Source organism: Fringilla coelebs (assembly GCF_963513975.1).
Source record: "Fringilla coelebs genome assembly, chromosome: 12".
Lineage (NCBI taxonomy): Eukaryota > Metazoa > Chordata > Aves > Passeriformes > Fringillidae > Fringilla > Fringilla coelebs.
This window is the reverse complement of record NC_140038.1, coordinates 7,371,305-7,398,451: the sequence shown is the minus strand read 5'-3', so window position 1 is coordinate 7,398,451 and position 27,147 is coordinate 7,371,305. Positions and strand designations below refer to the sequence as shown.

Genomic DNA, 27,147 nt, shown 5'->3' with positions numbered 1-27,147 from the left:
GACACTTAGACTGAGTCTAAGAATGGTTTGGGTTGGAAGGGACCTCAGTGGGGTCATCTTGTCCAGCCACCCTCCCCGCTCAAGCAGGGTCATCCCAGAGCACAGGGCACAGGATTGTTGTGGAATAGCTCCAGTGAGAGACTCCACACACTCCAAGCTCTCTGGGCAGCCTGACCCAGTGCTCAGTCACCTGCACAGTGAAGTTCTTCCTTGTGTGTCTGTTTCTGCCCTTTGCCTGTCCCCTTGCTGGGCAGCACCGAGCAGGGCCTGCTCCCTCCTCTGCACCTCCCTGCCTGCACTGACAGGCAGGGATGAGGTCCCTTCTCCTCATGCTTATTTTTACCGCTCAGAGGATTTATCTCCCATGCCAGCACCGTTGTCAGAGTCCATACGAACAATAAGCCTCAGGGTGAAAATATTTCACTATTTGCCCTTTGCTGAACAAAAACCAAAAAAAACCCCAAAAATAAACTCACCAAAAAAATAAACTTCTAGTTCCTGCTCCTGTGGACCTCAACTGTTTTCCACGCGTTGTCGCAAAAGGAAATGTTAACTCAGCGGAGGGTGTCTGCAGCAGCCCCGCAGTGCGTGAGGGAGCGCGGTGCCGCCCATCGGCGCTGCGCTGCTCAGGCCTCGCGGCGGGCGGAGCGCGGCCCGGCCCTCAGGGCGCGGCCTGGCCCCGGGAGCGGCGCGCGGCGGCGGTGCCGGTGCGTGGGGAAGGGCGGGAGGCCGGGCGGGCTCTGGGGGCTCCGGTTGGGGCCCTTTACCCGGGGCACGGGCGGCCGAGGGGGTCCCAGCACGGGGAAGGGCCGGCGAGGGGCGGGCACGTCAGGATGGCAGCCCCGGGAGCCGCTCGGGAACGTGGGCCCCGCCATCCAGAGCACCCGGAGAGCCGTGTGGAGCCGCCGGCAGAGCTGGCCTGGCAGAGCTCGGCCCGGGCGCCCCGGCACGGCAGCCGTGAGGGTGAGGGCTGCAGGCAGCCCGGAGGGTGCTCTGGAAACGTGAGTTTCCAGAGAGTGCTTGGCACCGAAAATCGTCTGTCAGTAACAAACAAAACAATGATAAAATGTTCCAGCGACGGGACGAGGAGCAAAGGCCCTAAACTAAAACACAAGCGGTTTCACCTCAGCATGAGGAAGAACTGCACACTGAGGGTGGCAGAGCACTGGGAGAGTTGCTCGGGGTGGTCATGGAGTCTCCCTCTCCAGAGACATTCCAAACCCACCTGGATGGTTCCTGTGTCTCCTGCTCCAGGTGACCCTGCCTGGGCTGGATGATCTCCAAGGGTGCCTTTCAACTCTGACTATTCTGTAGAAATTAGAGGACTTGCCTATTTGAATTCCAGATTCACTTGCTGATGTAAATGCAAACTTGAGATTGCTTTTCCATTTATTAAGCCATTTAAAGGCAGCTGCAGTGCTCAGCTTGCCTGTGGTGTGCTTCCCTGTGTGGTAAGGCAAGCTAAAGGACAGTAGCATTCCAACTTAAGGATTGCTTGACTTCTCTGCCTCTCTTCTGTTCATCTTGGTTGCATCTGGTACCTTGGAAGACCACTCATTCAATGTATTTTTTATTTCAAGGTATGCCAGAGGATTACAGATGGAAAAGGAAAAGCCAAGGAAAGTCTTTTAAGTATTACAGAATAAAGAAATGTGGCCTGAATGGAGTTGTCTGGGCCATGTAATCGCTGTGAAGTTTTGTAATGGCAGAAGCTAGGTCTTCGGGAATCAAAAGATCCCAAACAAGTTTGTCACTCAGTAAAAATAAGAAGAAAAAAGAAACAGCAAAAAAAGTGGAAGTTACAGGGACGCCATCTACACCTTCAGCATCATCCTCTATTACTTCCTTTTTTAACAATGTTCTCCCTGCCAAAGTTAGCTGTCCCATGTGTGGGCAATTGGTGCCAAGATATGAAATAAATAAGCACATTGATGAAACGTGTCAGAGAAACCATGGTGAGATTGGTGCCAATGATGCTACACCGAATTCTTTTAGGAATAAGAGTCCCCCAACTGCAAATCTGAGCAATAATTCCAGCTCATATTTTTCAAAAAACCTCTTAAATCTAGAAACAAGTCCTTCCAAAAGTAATTTATTGGAAGCTGGAGGGAGTGCAGCCCAGCAGACTAGCCCTTATTTTAGCCATAACAGTTCAGTCTTTAGTGTGAACAGTGACTCCCAGGCACGAACAGTTAGAACAGTCTCCTTGGGAAGCTTGTCTGCCAAGCTGTCCAGAAAACGCTGCCTGCAGGGAGGAAAACAGGTCCTGTATGAAGAGATCAACTCTTCACCTCCAGCTGTTCACAGTGCCTGTGGAAGTGCTGCAGCCCCCGATGATGATGATGGGGATGAGATTGATGCTGGGCAGAGTTCTCAGAAAGAAAATCAGCCTTCTCAGAGAGAGCACCAGGAACAGCGTTTTTCAAAGAGGGAACTTGAATTTCAAAACGAAACAAACAAATGTCATCAAGAAGACTTTGTGGATATGGTTCAAGTACAATTACTGGCTGATAGCAGAAAGGACAAAAGGTTCCTTTCTGATACAAGGAGCACCAAAGCAGAAAGCAGCTCTGAAGGTGGGGTACTTAGTCCTGATAGATGTGAAACATCTCTAGCCATCCATACTTCAGCAGAGCTGACCAGTAATTTGGACCTTGAGACTCAGCCTCACACTGAGGTTACTCCTTCAAAGACAGAAGTGAACAGTGGGATAGAAAACTGCTTTAGCAGGGATGGTGCAGAGGTACTTCCTGTGGAAGTTCTTGAAGACTTTAAGAATGACATGTTAGAAACTGTGGAAAAGACAGAATCTCAGGATTCCACTGGGGACATTCTAGACAAAATAGATGAGGTCCTCTCTGTGCCCAGCTCTCCTGGTCACCCCTACTACCTCCAGAATTTTTTAGTAGTGCTGCGAGCAGTATTGCAGAATGAAGATGATGTCAGACTATTTAATGAACAAGATTTGAACATTATAACCAAGTTCTACAAATTATCAGGTATCTTTTTATTTTAAATACATTTCACATTCCCTCTTGTAGGGGGAAAGCCTTCTCACATTGTTTTAAGTGAGAAGTACTATATAAATTGACCATGTAACTTCTAAATTTTTTTAAGGGAAGAAGCTCCTTCTTCTCAGGAGATGTACCCCTCAGTGGCTTTTTAAAAATAAACTCTGCTAATGTAGTTAGGTACAGCTCCTGAAGGAATGGGGGGACACAGCCTCACTCAGCCCTCCCAGCAGCCTGGCTTGCATCCTGATGGATCTGAGGCGGCCATGGACACAAGCAGCCAGACCTGGGGGGTCTGCAGAGCCCATTGGTGCACTCCAGACCATAAGAATATTACAGTAGGGACATCTTGGAGCTTGGTAATGCCTTGTTTATCTTGTGGTAGTTAAAGGGGAATATATAAAGAAAGAAAGCAACAAAAGTCTTGTTACTGGCTCTCTGAGGCAAGCAGTAGGTGCACACTGTTTGCATCCAAAGATCCAGGAATAAACTCACAGTTAGGCCAGTAGTGTATGCTGGTATTGGCTACTTTGACAAACACTAAAAGAGGTGTTCAGGATACACCTTCCCCTTTCCACACTCTGTTCCCTGACATGAACAACACTGATCAGTAACAGGACCTTGTTCTGATAGAAAAGAGAGCTTCTTGTTTCTCTTTCAGTAGTGAGAGTTGGGAATACAGAAAGAATTACTGCAAAGTGGTGCTGATAAATCTGTGTCTGCCCTGGGTGTGAGGGTCACGGATGAAACAATCTCTCTTTGCAGGGTAGGAAGGATGAAGCAATTGAGCTGTGAGAAGTGAGAGGATAGCACTAAGTCAATACATAACAAATCCTGGACCACTGACAGATGGATGTCATTGCCTTCAAGAAATACCAGGCAGGATACTTTAGAAGTTCAGGTAGATGAGTTATCTGTCCCACATGAGAAGTTTCTACTCATTTCTATTGTCATAACACAAAAAAGCCCCCCCACACCTGCTTAGCACTATGAAGTTGCTTAAATATAGATATTTTCCAGTATTATTTCCCGCTGAAATGTCTACCATTCTTCAGTGAGTTGTCTCTGACTCAGTGTAAGTTTATGAAGCTTATTATGAAATTATTACTGCAGCCCTAGTTTGGTCAGTTCCTTGGCCTGGAGAAAGAATGTCTGTGTGTTAACCTTTTTCCTTTCTCCAGAATGATAAAAACTGGGAACAGACTTTAAAGGAGTTATAACCCCACAAAGAAAATGACAAGCTTATATGTCTGAATGTAGTTCTCGCAGTGAACTGAACCTGGAAAGATTCTATTAAAGAAAAGGCTGAAAAAGTCATATAAGGATAGGAGAATTGTTAAATAAACATTTAATGTTTATCTGCCATTTCTTAAGTATATCTAGGTCTGATAGTGTTTCAGTGTTTTTTTATTAATTATCAGTTTCAGTTAAGCAGCAGCAGACAGGGGTAAAAATTTAGAAGTTAATGGGGCTTGAATTAAGTATTCAAAAGGTTGTTGAATGTAGTAATAACAGCTAGACTATTTTCAGCTAAAATTTTATCAGCTATTTTGTTGAATTTCAGCATTGTTAGTATTTTAAAAGTCTTTCTAAGAGGTACTTTAAAAGAACACTTCCCTGAAAAAAATCAAATTAATAGGAGTTCTTTTTTCTCATTGTTTTCTTTCAGTAGATGTATTAGTATAATTTGGCTTATCTTTGGAAAAATAACCTGAAGAATGCTGCACAGAGAGATATTCTGTGCTTATGAAATTATTCTGTCAGACTGCAGCTTCTTTTGTTCTGTAGCATGAAATATTTGGTTATTGATGACTGTAAAGCAAAAAGACCTACTTAACCAACACAAAATGCAAGGTTGAGAAAATGAAGTTCTCTTTTACTATAAAGCTAAATATTTCTTGATGGGTAAGCCTGTCAAAAGGCATTTTAGTAATATACGTTGCCTACAAAGCATGTTGTAGTTCTTTTCCACCCACAAGAATTAAAGATTCTAATGAACTTATTAATTGCTTGGAAAGGTAAGTCTGGTATTTTACTAAGTCTGCTGGTAGAACACAGGGAGATTTAAAATGTATTTTAGAGAGTACCTTCATCAAAGTAATTTTTCAGGTTAACGTGGTGACTCTGCCTAGTACTGTGTTTAGAATTTACTCTTCTTTTTGTCCTTCCCTGCTTTAAATAACATTTGCAGTTGGTGGGCAGAAGTTGTATGTGAGACTTTTCCAACGCAAGCTGAACTGGTTAAAGGTGAACAAAATAGAGTATGGGGAGATAAGTGTGGATTTGTCACCAATCATTGAAGAACTGGCTGAAGCCAGATTCCTACAAACAGGTAAGGCCAGCATTAATAAACCTTTAAAATAAAACAAAATACAAATAAAATGTGAAGTTGTGTCATGTTAGAGATCAATGCAGTACAGGCTTGTCTGTGCCTTGGGAAGAGAAGAGAGGAGCAGAATAAAGGCTTCAGGTAGATGAGTGGACTTGTGAATACAAATAGTGCAGATTAGATAATAAAGAACACCAGCTTTTCTGAACAGTGTTTTTTTTATAACTCAACAGAATTTTTTAATCTTTGCAGCTGTTTTGAAGTTGTAAAGGGTGTTCTTTTTCTGGTTATTCCCTTCCTTCAAAGCAGACCTGTGAAAAGGTCCAGAAGAAGGTGCAGAAGAATTTCAGGGTGAACCAAATAGCATTGTTAATGCATTTTTGAAGAACCTGATGACTGTATAACTTAGGCCAAAGTTACAAGGTGCTTATATAGCTTGAGTTTTAAGATATCAATATAACCTGATATATCTATTTAACCTGATACCAATATAACCTGAAGCACAGCTTTTTATACCTTTATAATCCAAATCATAACTTTTATACCTATATAACCTGATATAAATAACTTCTATACACTGTAATGGAGTATATGGTTAATTAGTTGCTTAATGCTGAATAGACAAAAAAGAAGAAAATAACTCACCAGGTTAGAGATAGATAAATAGAGTACTAATGAGAAATTGGTAATGATAAAGCCAGTTAGCCACAAAATAAAGAATTTAGGCCAGGTTAGGACCAGACAGACCAAGGAACACAGTAACTGTGCATGCTCCAAAAACAAAGTTGAAAAGTTCAGATGCGAAGAAGACTTTGAAAGCCTTTAAAAACCCCTGATGAGCCCTGAATTAGGGAGGTGCAAGCACAGTGCAAAAGAACTGTCTAATAACCATCAGATCATACCATGTAAATTAGCTCTGGCACCTGTGTGATGATGTTATAGTGACAGAGTCACACTGAGCAACTGTATAAATATACCACAGCACTTGGCAGAGGTGGGTGAGTTACATGGAGAAATCCCCCTCACCTGCAGTGCTGCAATAAACAAATACCTGCTCTATGGACACCAGTCCATGGGGTTTTATCTCCAGCCTACCTTTTGGGCATCAAACCTGAATCATTAGATTAGTACTAGGATGTATGGGTGCACTGTGAGCTGCTGCTTGACACAATAATACAACACAGTGAATATATGTGGATAATTTTACTTTTAGAATCTGAATTGGAAGACCTTTGTGAAGGGTTGGATTTGCTTTCAGCCCCTGAGCTAAAAACACTGGCAAAAATCTTCCACTTGCCAAACCCAAATGGTCAGAAACAGCAACTTGTGGATGATTTTCTGAAGTTGTCAAAGCAACGTTCCATCTTCAGCAGGAGTCAGGCTGGTATTGGGACAGTGATTTTAAAAAGGTAAATGTTTACAGCTAAATTTTGCAGGTGAATGGAAGTTGTGCTTCAAATGACTGAAATCTAAATGCCTTTTCAAGAGAGGAATGCATTTATTAAATTTATTAATAAAAAGCGTGGCATTACATTTCAGTTCTCAGTGGGTCAAAGAGAATGGTAAATACTAAACTGCATACTCTCTCTGCTTCTTTCAAGGAAAATCAAGTTTATGCATTAATTGGCTTGGAAAAAAATTATTCTCATACTTCATTCAGTATGCTTTAGTTTTGACAAGTTAAGGTAAAAACCATGTTATAATATTTTTATTTGTCCTTCCAGGGTGAAGGACCTGGCTGGAAAATGTGTCAGGGTCTGCAGAGATGCTCGGGCTGTCTTTTCCCGAATCCTGCTGCTGTTTGCACTGCCTGAGTCGCTGGAGGAGGAAGAAGCTGGCCAAGGCCTGCTCTCCACAGTCCTTAGGGCAAACATGGGGCATATGGTGTTCCCCAGTTACACAATAAACAGGAAAACACAGGTCTTCCAGGACAGAGAGGATCTCATCAGGTAGGGAGGGCTTTGGCAACTTGGAAATCTGTTCATTTCTAGAAGAGCTTTACTGCAGCACTTGTGCAGGCAAATAAGAATTCAAAGGTAGAACTCCAGATGTAAGTATGTAGAATTATTTTAAGTACATTTTTGTATTGAGGTAGGACTTGTAAGTCACAGTGGCTTGCATTTTGGAACAAAATAGCTTATTTATTTCCTTCATGATCATGTGATGAAAGCTGTTTCTTCATTTGCTGTGCTGATTCTAAACTAAATAAAAATTATATTCTTTAGTGTTAAGTAAATTTAAACGTAATGTTCCCTGCTAGTTTAAACTCTGCTAATCCTACAAGATTAAGAATAAAGATGGCTGCATGGTTCAATGTCTTTAGAGACTGTAAGGGAAAGAATTTATTTCTTTCAACTGTAGATACTTTGCAAGTGTAATAAAATTGTGGATTTTTACCACAGGTTTGCAACTGCTGTTCATCTGTCAAATGATATAGCCACTGCAATGGTAAATGGGAACTGGGAAGAAGCTAATAATCTCTATTTGTATGCTAAAGAAACCTGGAGTGAACTGAAGAATCACCCCTCTTTGAGGTACTGAACTGGAAACTGTCAAGTGTTTTATCTTACCTTGAGTACTTTTCCTTTGGAGAGAGGCTTATCAACTAGGGATGTTATTTAAACCTGATAAAACAAGAGACTTTAACGCTCTTGAAAGCTTGGAACTTCCTGATTGTTTAGCTTTTAAGTTACAATACGAGAAGACCTTTTTTATAAAATCTTGGGAAAGAGTTGGTAGGCATGGTTATAGCACTAAAAGAGTTCTGTTCTATGTGCCAGTGCAGGAGAACAAGAGCCTTATTTTTCCCTTGTCATAGTTGTTTTTAAATGGCTTTCAAGCAAATAGCAATAAGCAGAAATTAAAAGAACAAAAGATGTTGCAAATGTTATGGGAAAGCATGCTGGGTTATTCATGTCTTTAGATTTCCAAGTTGATGTTGCTCAGGAAATGTTGCTGAAAATCTGAGACCTGATATAACATTTATTGGGTTTAAAATGTTCTTCATCAGTTTTTCTTTTAATTGTTTTGTTTTCTGGCTTAATGATGCACCACAAGTTAAAGCCTTACATTTGGCATTATATTCAATTCCATGGCAACTGATTTACAATAATATTCACAGGGGGTCATTTGGAGGTTGGCTCCATTTTACACTGAAGACAGTGGAAAAAAAAAATTTATTTTAAAAAGACATTCAAGAGACTTTGTCCTGAAATACAGAGGTGCCTACTGAAAAGATGTTGATCTTCTTTCATGGCAGGAAATTCCTGTTCGAGTGCTTTTCTTTTGTTCAGCTTTGTTTCTGAAGTGGAACTGCTGACTTATGAGAATGAGTTGGTAACAAAATATGATGTAGTAAGTTGCTGTTCTGTGTCTGTGTCTGTTTTAAAACTGATTAACTGATAATTCTACTGGTGTTGAAACTAAAATATGCTGTGCAAGTGTAGCTTGCACCTGCTCCCTAAGCCAAACCATTGCCTTACCTTTGGGTTCTTGACTTTGCAGCTGGGATACTCATTTCAGATCAGTTTGGATTTAGAAATCATTTAGTTTGGTGAATGCTTTAGGTATAAGTATTCTTAGTAAAACTGACATCATTAAATTGCTCTGAACTGCTCCTGTTTTTCAGCTATCACAGAATTTTACCTGATTACCTGCGGCGTTTCACAGTTGGCTGGGTGTACACAAGAATCCTTTCTCAAGGAGTTGAAATTCTGCAGAGACTTCACAAGTATAAGGTAAAGTGGTGAGGTGAATAGAAATATGTCCTTTATTTTTGTACATGAATTGACATTTCCAAAGTGGCTGGAAAATGGTGGTAATGTTTGCCAGTACTTGCTGCAGTTCTAGTAACAAGTTATTTTAAGGGAAAAGTGCCCCCTTTTTGTGCTGCTTTAGAAAGTTTTAAATTGTTTTGATTTCTGATTATGCTTTGAAGATTTACCATATGTAATACGCCACAAAACTATTGCTGAGATATGCTTGTTTCATTATTTGAAGATACCTGTGTTTCACTAGATTTGGCTATTGCTTTTAAATAAGAAGAATCTTGAAAGAGAAGTCTTCTAGAAATCCCTGCCCCTTCCTTAGGGAATCAACATCTCCAAAGGCCTCTGACTTCCATGTTAAAGTAAATCAGATTATTTTGAAAAAGACTTTACCTCTGCAACAAAGCAACAAGTAATACTTAAGATATTTTTCATATACAGTAAGGATAAAAATGCTGTATTTTTGCAGTTAACCTTAAAGTTACATAAAAATATCTCTATTCTAGAGTTTTTAAGCTACACATATGGATCTGAAATGTGTATTTTTGGTAGTGGAGTAAAAAGTAAGTTTGGATTGTCCAGAGACAAAGTTTCTGTACTATTCATTAATTAAAAGGGAAAGTGAGAAGCTAACTTGAACTTGATTTTGTAGCCCAATTAACAAAGGTGCAATCCCATTGCTACAGGAAGCAGTGCAGCAGCTGCAGAGCCTCCTGGCCCAGGATGTGTATTGTGCTGACAGCAGAGGGAGATGGTGGGATCGGCTGGCTCTGAATTTACATCAGCACTTGAAAAACACTAAGAAGGTATCTCCAAAACTGCTGCTGAAAAGCTGGAAACACTGCAGGCATTGTCTGAAAATATTTTTTAAAAGTATTTCTTATGGCAAGTGGAGTAGAGTCTCCTAAAAATGCAGATTTTGTTAGGAATCCTTAGGTCAGACAACCACTTGCAACTAAGAAAATTAATCCATTTCCTTAATCTTATACTGATCAGTAGAAATTGAGAGGAATTTTTTTTACTGTACTAGTGTACACTTGAATCCAGAAGCCTCCTCGTGCAAAATGTTATTCATTGGTTAGAACTGCAGTGCTCAGTTAGCAAGCTGGCCCTGTCCTGCAGGCTCGTTCTTGCACTCACTCAGCTGTTGCTGTGCCCTTTGTTTCCAGGCCGTCGGCTGCATCCGGAGGGCGCTGGCGGACCCGGCCGTGCGCACCGGGCACCGCCTGTCGCTGTGCCAGCGCGCCCTGCGCATCAGGGACTCCCCCAGCTGCCGGCAGCTGCAGGGCCTGCTGCAGGACCTGCCCCTCCTTACCGTGCACGACGTCACTCACGTAAGCAGGGGAGCAGCAGCTCCTGAGCTCTTTCACTTCAGACAAGGAAAAGTAATCTGGGAGACTTGTTACAAGCTGTGCACCAGCTTCTGACTGACATGGTGCAGGAAAAGGAATACAAATGTGTTTCTAAAACAAAAGCCTCTTGTAATCAAATACTTCTGCATTGGTCAGCTTCTTAGCTGATCTATCAGCTGTACACTGATCTAATTTGCATTGCTTTATATTCGTTGTGGATGTGATCATCCATAAACTCCACTAATTTATCAGTAATGCCCTCAGAGCCTTTCTGGCTGAAGAGTGTGATCAGATCAGTTCATTGCCTCTGCTGACTGTAGGCCAAGCATTCTGTGTGCTAGAAAAAGTAATAGTAACCTTAGCATGTTGTCAGCATTAGATTAATGGCTAATAAAGATGCCACTGTTCTTTTAGGAACTTTTGGAAGTTATGCACTCTAAATATGTGTTATGCAAATATTCAGTGTGGGGCACTTAAATCATGTTAGAATGGATTTTTAAAAAATCTATCTTTTCCATGCCATTATGAAGATAATTCTGTCTGGGGAAAATCAGAGCAGAGCCTCACTTCCTTTCTCAGCCTCCTCACCACATGTCTCCCTGCAGTCCTTCTTTGTGTCTGCCCAGGTCTGTCTCCTCAGTTTTCTGTGGTTTTGCTCCTGGTCCTGCATGTAGGAAGGCTACATTCCCATCTGCCCAGAATTTTTGCTAGACATTTAATTTCCTAAAAATGTGCCAGTTTATAAAAGCTAAAGAGAATGATTTCACAGGAATGACAGGTTAAATTTTATTCAGTTAATTTTTGGAAATAAATCTAGTTCTGATTTTAAGAAATCCAAAAAGGGGATTTTGGGCTAAAGCTTTTTAAATGCGATGCTGAAAAGTAACCAAATGTTTTAATATGTTCAGATTACAATCAGTGGAAAGATGTGTCCTCAGACGGGAATGGGAAAGTCTGTGTTTCTGATGGAGGATATTGGAGATGGAGAAGGAGGCCAGGACTGCAGTGTATCCACAGTCATGTGCTCAGTTGAGGAGCTGGCATTAACGCATTACAGGAGGAATGGTTTCGATCAGGGTAACAGTGCTGTTGGTTTGGGGATATTTTGCAGTAATACAGCTGTGGGAGTAAGGAAACTATTTACTATTAATTTAATTAATAGACCAGTTTTAGCTGATTTCATTAGGCCAGATTTTAGGGTGATTCTGTTTCCTTCCCAAACACCTCTAATACATCACTTCCTTACCAAAGTGCTCTAACATGTATTTTCAACCTGACCTGCTTTAATGATTTGCTGCCTTCATTTACCAAAGGTGGTTTTAAAATGTATTAGGAAAAAGCCCAGTGTTTTTTTCTTCATCTACCCAGAATCTACACTTACTCTGCCTTCCTTATCATTGAACAGCTAAGGGTAAAACAATTTGGGTTAAAATGCTATCATTATCATTTAAAGGAGTGTCACTAAGGAAATGTAAACCTCCACTGATTCTTGGTACTAGATGTCCATGAGAACAGTGTATACCAATAGGACAACACTGCAGGATTTTTTGAAAAGACTCTACTAGTAGTATTTAATGTATTTTTAATGATTTAGGAGCTGTGAAAAGCCATCAACTAGTAAGAATATATAGACTGTGCTAGCAGACTAATAACAAACACACATCACAGAGTGGCTGAGGGAGCCTTGGGGGTCACTTTGTCCAACCTCAGCTCAAGAGTCAGCTCTCCCAGATATGTCCTGCTTTAGAGTATCCCCAAGGAGGGTGAGCCCACAGCAGCCTGGGCAGCCTGTGCCAGTGCTCCATCACCTTCACTGTTTCCTTGTGTTTGCCTATGTATACATATATATTCATATATACATATACATACACACACACACATATATAGATGTATATGAATGTTCACAGTCTCACTGAATGGTTTGGGTTGGGGGCGGGCTCACAGTGGGGTCATCCGGTCCAACCTCCTTGCTCAGGCAGAGTCACCCCAGAGGACATGGCAGAGGATTGTTGTGGAATAGCTCCAGTGAGGGACACTCCCCAGTGTCTCTGGCAGCCTGTTCCAGTGCACAGCACTTCATGTAGGAGGCAGTCAGGTTCATCAGGCATTATTTAGCTGTAGTGAGGCCATGCTGACCACTCATGATCGCCTCCTTGCCATCCATGTGGACAGAGATGGCTCCCAGAATGAGGCGCTCTGTCACCTTTCCAGGCAGTGAGGTGAGGATGACTGGCCAGGACTTCCCTGGCTCCTCCTTTCCCTTTCTGCAGAATGGGTGGCATTTGCTTTCTCCTGGCACCTCTCCTGGTGGCCATCACCTTCCAAAGAGGATGGTGAGTGGCCTCACCATGGTGTCTGCCTACTCTCAGCACCTCTGGCTGAGCCCCTCAGGGCCCATGGACTCACGGATCTCAAGTTTGCCTTGGTGTTCTCTAAGCCAGTCCTCCCAAACCAAGGAAAGCTTTCCCAACATTCCTTTCCCCAGGTCTCCTGGGTCAGAGGTCCCTGAGAGCTGGTCTTGGCAGTGAAGACCAATGCAGGGGAAGTGTTCCAGAGCCCTGCTCTCTGCATCCCCTGTTACCAGGACTCTCCTCCATTTAGCAGCAGCCCACATTAGCCTGAGTTTTCCTTTTGGTGTTGAGGTATTTGAAGAAGCCCTCTGTGGTGTTCTTGACGTTGTTTTCACATGCTCTTATGTGTGCATGAACATATAAACATGTAGGAGCACATGCACACATGCATGAACACATATGCATTTGCACATATAAATATGTATACATATAAAAGGCATAATATATAATATTTACAATAAAATAGAACACGTACATAGAATGATATTTTATACAAGATCTAATTATATACTATAAATATATGTCACATTTTTAATATATATTATTATTATTATCATCCATATAGTATCTTTTTTTAATGTTAAAAAAGTTGTGTATTGAAAAATTGTCAGCGTTAGCCCAGTAAGCTTTGTGGAGGCCAGGGAGGGATGGAAACTGTGCTGCAGCTGAAGGCCCCTGGCCTGGGAGCAGCAGGCTTGGGGAATGGGGCAGAATGAGCTGCATTTGCAGCTGGCACCAGCTGGCCATGAACCTGAACATGGCATATTTCTGCTTTGGGTCAGGATGGTTCAGTACCTCTTCGTATGACATTGCTGTAGAAATTAATGTTTCCATTTTTACTAAACTCTGCCCTTTAGGTATTCATGGGGAAGGCTCAACGTTTATTACTCTGTATGGGATTCTGATGTGGGATATCATTTTCATGGATGACATACCTGATGTGTTCAGAAATTCCTATCAGGTAATTTTGAAAGGCTTTCTTTAGTTAATTTATTTTCCCATTGCTGTAGACTCATTAACCGTGTTGAAATCTTATTTGGGATTAGATTAACATTTTATTCTGAGGGACTTTCCAGACAGATCTTGGTGTTTCCTTCATTTTATTATTTGCTATATTTGGTTTATTGGCTCATTCCTAGGCTGTATTTTGTGGGATTATGTGTGGCAGCCGTTTGTGTAGGGCTGTTTCCTAAGCACTCTGCATTTGCTTTTGAAAATGGCTCTCTGGCCCTCCCTGCTCAGCAGTGCCAAAGCTGAATTAAAGCTGAATTGCTCCAGGGGCTTTTTACACCCGGGGCTCTTCCTGTGGCCGCTGGAGGATCCTCCCTGGCTCCATCAGGGCTTTGTTCTTTCACCTCAGGCTGCTCACTGTGCCTGAGCAGTCTTGATCCCGGTTCCAGATCCACCTGGAACTACTGCTCAGAGTGCTGGGAATGCAGAGGCTTCTTTGTCTGTTAAAGGAAACCTCTGTCTAGAGTTCAAAACTGCAGAACAGAGGCTGAGATGTGGCCAGTGTTTGTTGCACTGGCGCTGGATGTTAAAGCATATGCAATTTTTTCCCCATTTAATGAATATTTATATGGTGGTCGTGTTCTAGATAAATCAGCTCAACCTTTGATTGACTTTGTAGTTAAGAAAAATATGAAGTAGGACATTGTCATTCTGGGAACAGCTGCTGTGGTGGCAGTTCCTGAGAGCTGGATTTACCTTTTCATCCAGACATCCCCCCTGGATTTATACACTGACAGCTTCTATGAGAACAGGAGGGCTGTCATTGAGGCCAGACTCCAGCAGCTTCACACAGCTTCCTCAGAGATGCTGGCAGAGCTGGTTGCTGACATCTGGACCACTCAGGAGGGAAAAGCAGCAGCCCTGGTCAACTGGGGACGTTTTACTTCCCTCCAGCAAGTCCAGGTAAGTGGCTGCTGCCCAGCATGGGCACTCCAATTAGGCTTGACATTCAATTACCCATGGCCCTAGTGCTCACAGTTTGTATTGAGGCACTGAACCATGGCAGATGGAGAGTGGTGGGAGGGAGGAATTGGAATTAGGGATTAATGTGCTGAAGTCACTGCACAGGTAGTGTTACAATTTTATCATATGGTCACTTTTCCTGTAACAGTAGCTGAGAACACAGCAGGAAAATTGATGTAAGAAACATCTACTTACGTTTCTTGTTATGTTTCCTGAGGCTGAACAAGGTGAGCTGACGTGGGCCATGCAGTACTCTTGGAGCAGTGTTCTTGTGAGGGCTGGGAAATGGTTCTGCAGGAAATTAAAACCAACCCAAACCAACTAGCAAACCCTCTCTTGCAGAGCCTGGTCTCTTGCCTTGGAGGAAGGTTCCTGAGCGGTGTTTTCCAGCGGCTTTCCAGGGACCTGCGGCACTGCCGGGGGGGCCTGCCCGACCTGCTGGTGTGGCGCTCCCACAGCCCGCACTTCAAGGTGTGTGGGGAGCACGGCAGTACCCAGAGCTGCCTTCCCTCCTGTAAAACCCTGCCCTTGGCAGCCCACACAAATGGCAATTTCCTACCTGCAGCTCGGCTGCCCTGCCCCCACGGAGCGCTGGGTGATTATCTGCTGCTCCAGTGGGCCTGGGGAGCAGACACATCAGCACTGCTGTAGGAAAGGTCTTCGATTATTCATAATCTAAAGCACCTGTTACAGTCAGCCATACATTGACTGTTGTTAGCAAGGAGTTCTACTGGCACCACTTAGACAAAATCTGCACTATTTGAGTCTACAGCAACTGTGTCTGTGTCTGCTACAGAAATTGAGTACGCAGTCACGGATGGTGCCTTGCATGGCGGTGAATAGCTACTACAATACATCTCTGTTGGAGCAGCTTGTTATGTGTTTGTGATACAGAGCTGAATAGCAGAAATTAGTTGTCTAGAGCACCTGAATAAGTTGCTGTCAGTATCAGCTGGAACAGGTGAGGGTGCAGACAATTGATTTTGCAGTATGAGAGATCTTCATTCACCAAGGCTTCTATCTGTATTTTGGTGCCTATTTACTATATAAAATTTCATTCGCTTACAGTTAAATTTTGAAATTTGGGGTAACAATTTAGCACCCACTGGACCTTCCATTGTGCTAAAATCTCTATTATTTTTGTTGCAAATAACAGCTGTTAAAAAATAGTTCTTGTGTGGGAGCTACTGATCCTTCAGTTCCCCCAGGGACACACTTGTAACCATGCCCCTTTCCTTGTAGCTGGTGGAGGTGAAGGGCCCCAACGACCGCCTGTCTCCCAAGCAGATGCTGTGGCTGAGTGAGCTGCACAAGCTGGGGGCTGCAGTGGAGGTTTGTCACGTGCAGGACGTTGGAGGCAAGAGCAAACGCCTCAGCTGACAGAGGTTGGATCATGTGGGCAATTCTGCTATTCTTAAAGGAATGGGTAGTGCATACCAATGGCTGCTGCTTAATAAAAATAGTTTCTTCTAAAATTCTGGTTTCTTGGAACATTACCATAGTCCTTTTTAGCACAAACCATTCTAAAATGTAATTTGAGAAAACTGTCAGTATGATTTACTGCTTGTCACTTCCTGTTCAGAAGAGGAGAGCCCTTCCCTTCTCTCCACAATTCCTGACTTACTCTCTGAGGTAATGTGGGCTTTGCCCAGCGAGGAGGAAGAGCTGCCTTCACACAGGTACACCCTGAGAACATCTCTACAATACAGAAACTGGGCCATCAGGTCCTGCTCGTTTGCTTGGTGCCCTTGTGCCCTAAATTCATTATGTTGGGCAAGTCTCCTTGCAAGGTGTGAGTTCAGCCCTTTGCCAGGATTGTCAGGTCCACTGTGGTTCTCTCCCTGTCCCCACTTACCATTCTGTATTTGAAGTTTGCACTTGTACATAAACAGACAGAGGTGGCAGAGAGTAGGGCATAAAGCATTAATGCCGTTCTAATGTGTATGAAAGGATAATTTATTTAACAGCCCCTTCTGTAGTATCTCTATTACCTGTATAAAAGAAAATATTTCTGGTATTAGACACAAATTTGTCAGTGCCAAGATGACCACACTCAGTTCTGTCCCACAGAATTGATGTGTTTGCTCATTCAGAAGTATGTCAGTCAATTGGAACTAAAAAGATGAATTCCCTTTTAAGACACCAAAATCCCGTGGGTTTCTCTTAACACACAGCCAACATCTTTTCTCTGGAGTCTTCATTCTCATACTGAGTTAAGTTCCCTGGTATGAGAAATTCTGATCACCATGCAAACTGCAGACACCATAATAGAATATAGCAAGAAATAAGATAATTTGCACATCATTTTTATTAATCATCTTTCTATAGCACAGTGTCCATGCTATTCTTGGGAAAAAACCACACACACAATTTTTTTTTTTTTGTTAGGGGAAGGGAAAGAAAACCACCTGAAGTTCACTGTGGAAAGGTACAAACTTTTATTGACTCTAATTTACTTCACATTCACAACTCAGCATCAGGATTTTATAATCTTCCTGCCACTGCTACTCAGTAAATCATTATCAGGCACAAAGGTTTTAGTTTCAGTTGAAATGGTGAACTCTAAACCATCACAGCAACAGCATTAGAAACCTACTGCCTAGAGCAATTTGAGGTACAAATTTCTGTCTCTTGGTTAGAGGCAAATTTAAGATTTCGTCCTTTGCTTAAATACATATTAGAATTTTTTTGGTTTTAATATATTTCCATCTGAGAGTAAGCCAAAAGGTTTGCCCAGCTTGCTACATTTTCATTGAAACACAAGGCAGTTAATTGATCAGAGTGGTATTGCAGGCAGGTGCACATGAAGCACACGTGCAGCCTGGGCAGACACACACAAACAGGGCAGTGCCTGCAGCTGAGGTGCCCCCGCAGCCCCAGCCCTGCACTGAGCCCAGCTGCTGCACAGAGCTCCCCCTGGGTGGTACAAAGTCATGACTCAGCCAGGAACAGCTGCAGTAATGCACATTTTCTACAAACAAAAGGATGAGCTGCTTGGTAGCTTTTCTACTCTTGCAACACAAAGATGGCATTTAACAGTATGTTGCTTTAAATGGTGAACAGAAATGAAACTTTGAAAATATGTGTACATATATATACCCAGACATATATATACACACTTACATGTCAGTATTCTGTACACAGAAGTAAGATACATACTCCCACCCCAAAATTGCTTTTGAAAGTTATTAAAGGTATTCAGAACAGTCCCTACTGACTTGATAAGGCAACTGTGCAGAGTGGAGAATATTTCAAAATCAACACTTGGTACCTGTCCTTCAAAATTGAATCAGAAAGTATTGAGCTGTTGAGCTCAGAGGAAGCAGCAGCATCCACAGGCACAGCAGCTGCTCAGACTCCTCAGCAAGGAAGCAGAACCTTGCTTTTGAGCCTAGGGAAAGGTGGAGCCCTTCCCTTCCTCTCTGCAGGAAGTGGCCCCTCTCAGCCTCTGCTTACCTAACTCCCTTTTTGAAATGGTAAAAAAAATCTTTTTAAGTCTGTTTGGCAAATAGATATTTCGACAGGTTTTGTTTATTATAAAGGCATATTATTTTTTACCCTCTCCCATGCTATATATATAAAATACAAAGTCCCTCTGCAGCATCTGTACACATCTTAGAACTGAAATGTAAAAATGTCTGAAATCTCCTTATAAAAGACAATTCTGTTTAAATATAGTACCCATTTCCCCCCAAAGGGTACTAGCCTAAGCATTTTTTAATTCCACCAGCTGCTTTTGTGGAGTAATTTATTTACACATTTTTGGTACCTTTAATCCCAAGAAGTTATACTTTTAAGGAAAGGGAAAAAAAAAGACATTATAGTTTTAACTGTCATTTTAAAAGAAAAGGAAAATTGGTACCAAAAGACACTAAGCACACAGGTTGAGGTCTTTATGTCAAGTATCAGGCCAGGGAAAGCAGTTAGCTAACAGGAAAAGGGGAATGGCAAAAGCAAACTAAAACAAATGTTTGAATAATGAACAAGTGAGATGACTACTCAAGCAAGCTTGGAAATAAACACAACTGGTTTGTGGACCATTTAACATGCTCAGCTCATCTTGCAGCATAATTAGGCAATTGAGGTGAATACACGTTTTTTCCTCACAAACAGTTGCCCAGAAGCCCTGGCATTGTGTCACAACAGCCTGTGCCTGCCCACGTTGTGCACAGCACACACACAACAGCTTCCTTGCATAGGAACAGGTTTGGAAGTTTGCTAAGGTAAGAAAGGAAGCCCCCTCCCCTGCCATGGTTCACCTTTGCATTGGCCCTGCCTGGCTTCCCTCTCCAACCCCAGCAGTGCAAGCAGAGCACAGCCTGGGAGGTGAGACCAGCCTGGGAGCCAAACCCCACTTTGTGATTTAGGCTGAAGATCAGTTTGGGTTTACAAAGATCTCCAAAGCCTATCCCCTCCCCTTTTTAAAACTTGAATACACTGCATATTCCTATCCTGCAGCTTTCTTTTTTCCCCACTGAGAAAATTGAGAGCAGCTCCGAGTCCATTGTATAAGGCCTTTGGTGCCCTAAACTGGTGAGGCAATACCTGGATGGAGGCTCAGTGTCAGTTCAACAGCATTGGTGTTTATACAGAAATAATTTAATACAAAATACAGCCTTGCTGTTCAGAGAAGGCAGCTGACAGGAGCCTTAAACTATAAGAATGACACATCACTATTTCTCCAACCTTCTGGAATTCTTCACACTCCTGCCTTTCTCCCTGTGAGTCCTTCTGTGGCACCCAGGGAGAGGCATCATTTAAAAAGATTTCAGAACAATGAGGAGGTTGCTGCATTAAGCAGAAGGAAGGAGGCTGTTGGATGTAATTCCTCAGACAGTGCTTGTTCATTGCACTGTCCCTATGGATATTCAGTCTGCAAAAAGAAGGCACCACTCACTGCTCTCCTTGCAGCACCTGCACCCCTTGTGGAAGTGGCAATGAGGAGCCAGTGCTCCTTTCTGGAATCCAGCAGGGCTCAGGTATGAGTTCTGCTGAAAGCTACTTCATCCTGCAAAAAAATGAGGAGAGGGATGGCAGAGATTGGGATCCGTGCAGGGATATAATACTGAGTAGTTGAGGTGCTCTCATAAAAAGGTGAGGGTCTTGTGGGACTTACAAACAAGCTTAACCTTAAAGAGGGAACACCTGCTGCTTCTTCTGGATGTCTGTTGTTTCCAGAAATGGAGAGGGGGAAGTGGGGGATGGAACAAGAACTTGCCACAAAAATCTGTTTTAAAAAGTTGGGGGGGGGGGGATGTCAGCTGCATTAGAGTAATCCTGCTACTGTTTCCTCCCAGTTAAAGGCACTTCTAAAGCTACTACAATACCATATCTACAGTAAAAATTTTAAGGTTAACAGTGCATTGTCCTGATGTGGATTTCTATAGTCTAAAGTCAAGCTCATGACAAAGAGCACAAATCTGACTAATTGTTAATGAACACATTTTGGGAAGAGAAAGAAAAGGGAACAAGCCCTTCCATGGATACACTGCATTAGCACAATGTAGGGTGATCAGTCATGGAACATTAGTATGTTTGTATCTATGCAAGTAAGTATTACTCCTGAAGAGGCAGTCTGATATAATAGTATTATCCCGGATTTCAGCTGTCAGTTCATCTCCACTGCACTACTTTGGCTTTCCGAGCTGTTTTATCACTTCAGTCACTATCTGAGAAAACAAAGGTTATTTCAAGCAGAACCCTCACTAACGACCACACCAAGCCTTTCAATTAGCTAATGAAATGCTCTACCTATGCCAAAACCCCAAGAACAGGAGGAATTGGGGAGCAGAAGCCCCAGCAGATGAGAACTACTGAAGACAACATTGTGCGATTTGAAGCATGACTTGCCTTGCTTTTAAATATTTGTGCAAATCTTACGTAATGTTTGTATATAAAAATTATTACAGCTTTCAATGCCGCATTTAGCAGTGTTAAGTTAGAAAAGACAAAATGATGTGCTGTATTCTCCCCAAACCTTTAAACCTCCACATCACCTCAGTCTTCATTTGCAAGCGTCTCGGTGGATAGCCAGATTTTGGCACCACTTAAAAATTTGCTTAAAGGTGTTCCCAAAATGCTCCGTCTGCATAGGTTCCCTACGGGAGAAAATGGGAATGAGGAGGAGAGAAAGTCTGGGGTGCCTGAGGTGTCATTTAAACCATTTGCTCTGAAGTACATCCTGCTTTGATCCAGTTCTGAGCAGTGGCCTTGCAAGGAGGAGTTGCTCTTGTACTGCCGCAGGCTGCGGTTTAACATGTCCACCTCGTCTGCCAGCAGAGAAACTCTGTGGAAAGCGGTGATGGAGCCCCCCTGGTTGATCTGGGCCTCGGGAACCCAGCGGAAGTAGCAGAGCTTCCACAGTTTTATTTGTGTTCCAGAGAGATGGGGCAGAATGACGCCGTGCAAATCGACGGGCTTTGCAAACCAGTCTCTGAAGTACTGCTCCATACTGTGGCTCTGCCCCTCTGCTGAGTGGAAAAACTCCGGCTTCAATTTTAGTATCAGAGAGTTTCTTCTTGGAAAGAACTCCTGCTCACCGATGATTCCGTTTTTCATTGCTGGGGGGACACCTCGCAGTGTGGAGCTGTAGTTTTTCTGCAGAAAACAAATACTGGTAATTTTCCAGTTCTACGTTCATTGGAAAAGCAAATTTCCCTGAACTGCCAGGGTGCATCATCCAGACAAATGCTGTGACCTTTAAATAGTTCTGAGCTTCTGAGTCACTGCTGCAGGGCTCACAGGGCAAACTGTGGCCTTTAAAAAGAAATACATATGGTTTTTTGTAGCAACAAATGATTGACTTATAAGCAGTATTTACTGAAAATACTGACAACCCTAGGGGAAAAAGTGGCCTGGCATCACTTTTCCAAAGGTGAAATAATGCAAATGTTTGCAGTAACTCAGCCACATCAGAAAATGTCCTAAAACACAAGGCTCAACAATTTACATTGCTTCTTCTACAGAGAATAATTTCTTTAGGCTGGGAAGCCAAGACAAAGAAGGCTCCTACTGCTAATCCAAGGGCACCTGCAGCCTCCCCAGCACAACCCCTGAGTGTGAGCACAGCCTCAGCCACAGGCAGAGCCCCTCCGAGCCCCCCAGGTACCTTGGAGCGCCTCAAGGAGCGGAGTGCCCCGTTGTGCACGCTGGGCGCGCTCTTCCCGATGTACAGCGGGTTGTGGAACAGCAGCCGGTCCCGGCTCGTGAACTGCAGAGACCAGTCCCAAACACACGGAAATCTGAGGCCTTTCTCATCACCCAGCTGAATGTTTTTGCTTATAGCAAATTCCTGCAAGAAGTTAACATTCAGGCAGATTAAAATCAAAGAAAATGGGCTTCTTCACGAATCTTAAAACCAGCATGCAACTATCGGGCAAAGAGGAGCAGGGTAGCACAACAGAGCAGCAAGACAGCTGAAGAAAACAGTTGCTCTGCATTTGTGCAGTTACTTTTCAATTCTATTAAATTGGTTGTTGGCTTACTCTTAACCCTCAAACTGGCATTTTGGGAATTCACCCATAGTCCCTCAATGCTCTACTTCTTTGTAAAGTTGCTACCTATAACTTTAAAGGAGAAATATTTAATGAAATAAGTAAGTTTCACTTTTATCAGCCATCAAATGTTTTCTACACACAGTTGTGATAAGCTTGTTTTCAAAAACAAATTTGAGTGTTCAGTTTTCTAAATACCTCTATTGTGTATTACTATTGGAACTTTATGCAGCATGTCCAATTTTTTCAGCTATTTAAACAATTATGTCAAGAGATTTCAAAGTTTGCCTGAAGCGTGAAATTCCATTTATTAACTGTCATTCTACTTTCTGAGTTTCAGATGCAGATTTGCTTCCTAGAGGAGTACAAATAAAAATGTAGAGTAGCAACGTTTTCCTAGGAAAAAACCCACAAATAAATTCAATAGACTTTCTTCTTGAATAGTTAGTCACTGTCTCTGCACAGATCACCTGAAAGTCTGAATTCACCTGGGGACCTGAGTGTTTTGCCCCACACAGAGTGTGACAATTGGAAGGACACAGAGGAAGCACTGAACTGGGATGCTGTTATTTCCAGGGGGGCAGGCTGCAGTGTCCTGCTGGACAAGCAGGTGCAGCCCCTCCTACTCACAGTGCTCTCCTTGACCCGCTGGTGGGGGCAGTTGAAGAGGAAGGTGCCGAACAAGGAGATGCGGGCGCTGTCGTACAGGATGGTCAGGTACACCTCAGAGAACTCAAAGGCTGCTGGGTACTGTTCCAGCAGCTGCCAAACGCAGTCAAGGAACATCAAGAACAAAGGAGACTGGGAAAAGAAACAAGGAATGATCAGATTTAACATAAGCTTTTCCCAAATCATAGGCATTTCTTTGCAGTTTTGGTATTTGGCTATACCACTGGTACATTACTCAACTATAGGGTAAACTATTTGGAGTCTTGCATTTTTCATGATTCTATGCAATTGTTACACTCTGTATTCCTGTTTAGCCACGTCTTTCTCAGCACTATCTTTGCACAGCTTTCCCTTCTGTGTAAAAAGTTCTTTCCTGGGCTACGCTCATACTCGTGCAGTTGAAAAAATCCCTTCTGCCATCTCTATGTCCCTCATAATTTCCAAATTAGTGCTTCTATGAGCCTTCCTTGCCACTTGGCCTTGTTTTTACAATGTATTTTTTCCTTGTTTGAAATGACTGGAGAGCTTATGATTCAGCCACACTAATTTCTCACCACATTTTATGTCTTTTCCATAGCAGCCCATGAATTGCAAAAGTATAAACCATCATTTATGTAAAGCTTTAGAAATATTTTCCCCTTCCCATTTTCACTTTTCAATATATCCTTTCCTAGGGCCAAAATAGCTGCTTTTCATTATTTCCCTCTTGGCTTCTCATTTCTTTATCCCTTCATGCATTTTCTCTGCTTGATGCTCAGTGCCCTTGGTTTATCTGTGGATTCCATGCTCTGGAGATATTCCTGTTCTGTGACTCTGGCCACTGTCCCTGAAAAAGGTTCCTAACCTGGCTCCTCCCTGCTTCCACCTGCAGTTAGCAGCTCCTCCTTTGCCATGGAGAGGCCAAACAAGAGCGAGCAGTGCTGAGAGCTGAGCCCTGTGCTCCCCTCCTTCCACCTCCTGGCAGCCGTGTCAGCTCATGCAGGTGTGGGGCTTCTCCTGCAGCTGCCTGCTCTGAAAGCACTGCTGAGTGATAACAGCACAGGGCATGGAAACAGGGATTGGTAAACACACACTGAAACCACCCCCTCCAACCCCACTCCTCCAATCTGAAATGTCACTGTGATAGTGTTTGTAGCAGTGAGATGCTTTCATGTGTAACCCTGAAGCAACATGAAAACCCTTTGGATTGCACATGGAATTTTACTGATTCTCACATGGCTACAGAGGGTAAAGAGAAATATCTCTACCCTAGAAAAATACTTACTTCCTCTGATACTATATAATGAGATTTGAAAGTACTAAAATGTATTTTTACTTTTAGATTTCTGTACAAATACATGCTCAGGATGATACCAAGCAGATACTGTGATCACATGCAAATACAATTAATTTTTACCTCTTTGTCAGATCTCTTTAAGTGGTTACACCTATCTAAAAATTGATATCCTGCCATGACCCATTCCTTCTGTATTAGGCTTTGAAATCCAACAATGGTTCGAAAATAGGGATCCAGCATGACTTGAATGAGAGAAGCAGCAAGACAGCTCAGGTCCCGTCCCTCTTCCTCTGTCAGTAACATACAGAAAGTACAAAATCCATAAGGTAAATGCACATGTACAGAATTAGATTTCAAAGAGCAAAAAGGTGCAACTAGTTCTCATGTTTTTATTAGAATTTCCTTTAAAATATACTTTTAATTGTTTTAATTGTTCTCATAATTTTTAATAAAACCAAGCTAGAAGAAAATTACACTTTTTTTTTTTAACTGAGACTCATCCTATACAAAGGGTTCCTGCAGTATCCAGCGCAGCAGTGCATTCATTAAGAACAAAATACCCACTTGCCTAGTACTTAAATCAAGGTGTGCTGAGGAGGAGTGTTCATACTGCTAGAAATTTTCAACATTTTTCCACCTTGAAGCAATTTTTGGAAGGCCATTACATGGGGAGAGTGGGATATACCAGCTGAACAGCTCTTGTAAAAAGGACAGAAATTACAGAATTACAGATATGAGCAAGTTTTGCAGTGTCCTTTCCTCTGAAATATCTGTTTGCACAGACACAAGGAATGGGCACTGAGTGAAATGCTTTTGTCTGTAGAACCTCTGAATTAAATTGATATTGCTTCTACAGGGACCATTAGCCAAATTAACACAGGACGAAGGTTCACACTAAGGTTTTGATTCTATCATTATCAGAACAAAACCCACAAAGACTCAAAGCAAAATGTTCATTTGATGCTAAGGACTATACTACAGTTCAGATACATAACAAAATTATTTTCCCTTCTTGTTCCCCAAATGCCTGAGATCTTCAGAATCCATGGGGTTTATGTATAAAGATTACAGTTGGCTTTATCTAAATCTGGTTATCTACATTATCACAGTAATGCAAATAATTACAGCATGCTCTGTGTTGTATTACCTTGTAGAACTACAGAAAGGTGCTTACATTCCATCATATAGACAAGCTCAGCAGAATGCTTAAGAAAGGCTCTGGACAGGAAAAGAAAGTGATTTAACAGTTAACAGAAATTCACACTCTACAAGAAAAAGATTTGGGTCATCTATATTTACCTAGCTTATATTAAAACAAAGAATCCTTCAAATGATGCACTGCTCATTTACTGTGTGCTGTGCAGTGCTGAGAACATCATTATATTAATGGTACCAACCTAATGTACTCTAACCAGCGAGTGTTTTCCAGTGAGGACAGCCACTTCTCTTCGGTGTCATCAAAAGGGTCTGCAACAGGGACAGTAATTACATTGCAGAACAACTTCCAGTAAGAGTCCCTGTCAGCCAGGCTGACTGGAATTCACTGCATGTCAGAAAACAACCCCCATAAAAGAAGAAAAGCCCAGCATACCATTGACACAGAGCTGTTTGAGTTTGTTGTGTGCAGCCTGGATTTCCTGGATGTTGGGGAGACACTTGTCCAGGTCAGATTTGTAAACGTCACTTCTCAGGGGATGGCTTCGAGTTATGGCATTACAAATCCTGCAGGAGAAGAAGCAGCAGGTTTATTGTTGGAGAGGAAAGAAACAGTCTTTCAAGAAACGTGCCACTGTCTAACTGCAAACAATTAAACCCACATAAAACATGCATCTCATTCTAAAAAAAAGTTTACTGGTTCATATTCAGGAGATACATTGTTCCTGCCATAAAGCTACTGACTCAAACATTTTTGGTGTCTGCTAATTACTGAACATAAAAAATGGAAATGTTTTAATGGATCATTAAAATATCACATTTGAGAAATGAAATCTGATGCTGACTTGACAGTTAAATAACTCTATTCAGTTTTTGGTTTTCCATCATTTTTAGTAAGACTTACCTATGTTAAGTGAAGAGAGCATATTTAAAGTTTATGAAGTCAGGAAATCTTACAGGGTTTCAACTAAAACTCAGAGCTCCAGCCTAACACACAATGCAGGTGGCTTGCACTACTACAAAAAGTCACACTACAAATTAAACCAAAGAACAAAACCAACTAAGTTTATAAACTACCTACACAAGGCACTAAATGCCTTCAGCCTTTCATTAAGGACAGCGCATGACAAATATTTCACAGAAATACCATGTGCATTATGATATAAAGTCTATTGAATTGTATTTCCCAATGCCACAAATGAAGGGGGTTTTTTAACTGTCTTACTAAAGGAGGTAAGAAAATCTCCACCAGTGTAAACTGTATTATAGTAAATCTCATCCTTTTATCAATATGCTCTGTCATCTGAATGATTATCACCCTAAAAAACAAACATACCTTAAAACCTGTGAAGTTACTCAGTATTTGAAACTGGAATGGCCTTGAATAAAAATTGTGCCAGAACCAGATCCAGAGAACAGTCTCTCCAAAGTTCCCACACTACGACATTCCAGTGTCACAGAGGGTCACCTCCATTGCCGCCCAGCGCTGTGTCACAGTCACCACTGGCGTTATCCTAACCCTCTGACTGAAGAGTGACACAATCAATCACTTACCTCTGATCAATTCTTCTCTGCTGCAATACATCTTTAATGTTGGCCATTCTCACAAGGGCACTCCCATTGGGGTGATTCCAGGACCATAACTAACATGGGGAAAAACACAAGAAACAACAAAATCGTGCAGGTTAGAGCTATTCTGTCCAATTTTTTTCCTTAATGCCATGCACAGAACTCTGTTAATTGGCATGCACAGTCTCAAGTTGAATACTG

General features: G+C 42.3%; 2 protein-coding genes across 5 annotated transcripts in view; one reads left to right on the top strand and one right to left on the bottom strand.

Annotated features, from left to right (window-relative positions):
• The first annotated feature begins 217 nt into the window (after window positions 1–217).
• Window positions 218–16,212, top strand: FAN1 (FANCD2 and FANCI associated nuclease 1). Of its 2 annotated transcripts, XM_084213894.1 has the most exons (14): window positions 218–707; window positions 1,581–2,999; window positions 5,203–5,343; window positions 6,554–6,749; window positions 7,065–7,289; window positions 7,743–7,874; window positions 8,969–9,077; window positions 9,794–9,913; window positions 10,277–10,441; window positions 11,368–11,536; window positions 13,668–13,771; window positions 14,530–14,724; window positions 15,127–15,255; window positions 16,027–16,212. In XM_084213894.1, the coding sequence occupies exons 2-14, from the start codon at window positions 1,703–1,705 to the stop codon at window positions 16,162–16,164; spliced, it is 3,120 nt and encodes a 1,039-aa protein (XP_084070020.1). In that variant the 5' UTR covers window positions 218–707; window positions 1,581–1,702; the 3' UTR covers window positions 16,165–16,212. The 2 variants fall into 2 exon arrangements, with proteins under 2 accessions (XP_084070020.1, XP_084070021.1); XM_084213895.1 differs by lacking the exons at window positions 11,368–11,536; window positions 13,668–13,771; window positions 14,530–14,724; window positions 15,127–15,255; window positions 16,027–16,212 and adding an exon at window positions 10,990–11,143.
• An 862-nt stretch (window positions 16,213–17,074) lies between these two features.
• Window positions 17,075–27,147, bottom strand: part of MTMR10 (myotubularin related protein 10) — a 36,066-nt gene continuing 25,993 nt past the window's right edge. For all 3 annotated transcript variants that reach the window (XM_084213953.1, XM_084213954.1, XM_084213955.1), the window contains 8 exons: window positions 26,932–27,020; window positions 25,814–25,944; window positions 25,620–25,689; window positions 25,370–25,440; window positions 24,343–24,512; window positions 22,908–23,078; window positions 21,893–22,075; window positions 17,075–21,381 (listed from right to left, as the gene is read on the bottom strand). In XM_084213953.1, coding sequence (XP_084070079.1) covers window positions 20,782–21,381; window positions 21,893–22,075; window positions 22,908–23,078; window positions 24,343–24,512; window positions 25,370–25,440; window positions 25,620–25,689; window positions 25,814–25,944; window positions 26,932–27,020 — 1,485 coding nt within the window. In that variant the 3' untranslated portion in view covers window positions 17,075–20,781. The remainder of the gene's footprint in view (window positions 21,382–21,892; window positions 22,076–22,907; window positions 23,079–24,342; window positions 24,513–25,369; window positions 25,441–25,619; window positions 25,690–25,813; window positions 25,945–26,931; window positions 27,021–27,147) is intronic.

Bases quoted from the DNA above. Each gene is read 5' to 3' on its own strand.
- FAN1 (XM_084213894.1), top strand. From the start codon at position 1,703: ATGGCAGAAGCTAGGTCTTCGGGAATCAAAAGATCCCAAACAAGTTTG. The intron at 9,914-10,276 runs GTATCTCCAAAA...CTTTGTTTCCAG, and splicing joins ACTTGAAAAACACTAAGAAG to GCCGTCGGCTGCATCCGGAG. The intron at 14,725-15,126 runs GTAAGTGGCTGC...CCTCTCTTGCAG, and splicing joins CTTCCCTCCAGCAAGTCCAG to AGCCTGGTCTCTTGCCTTGG.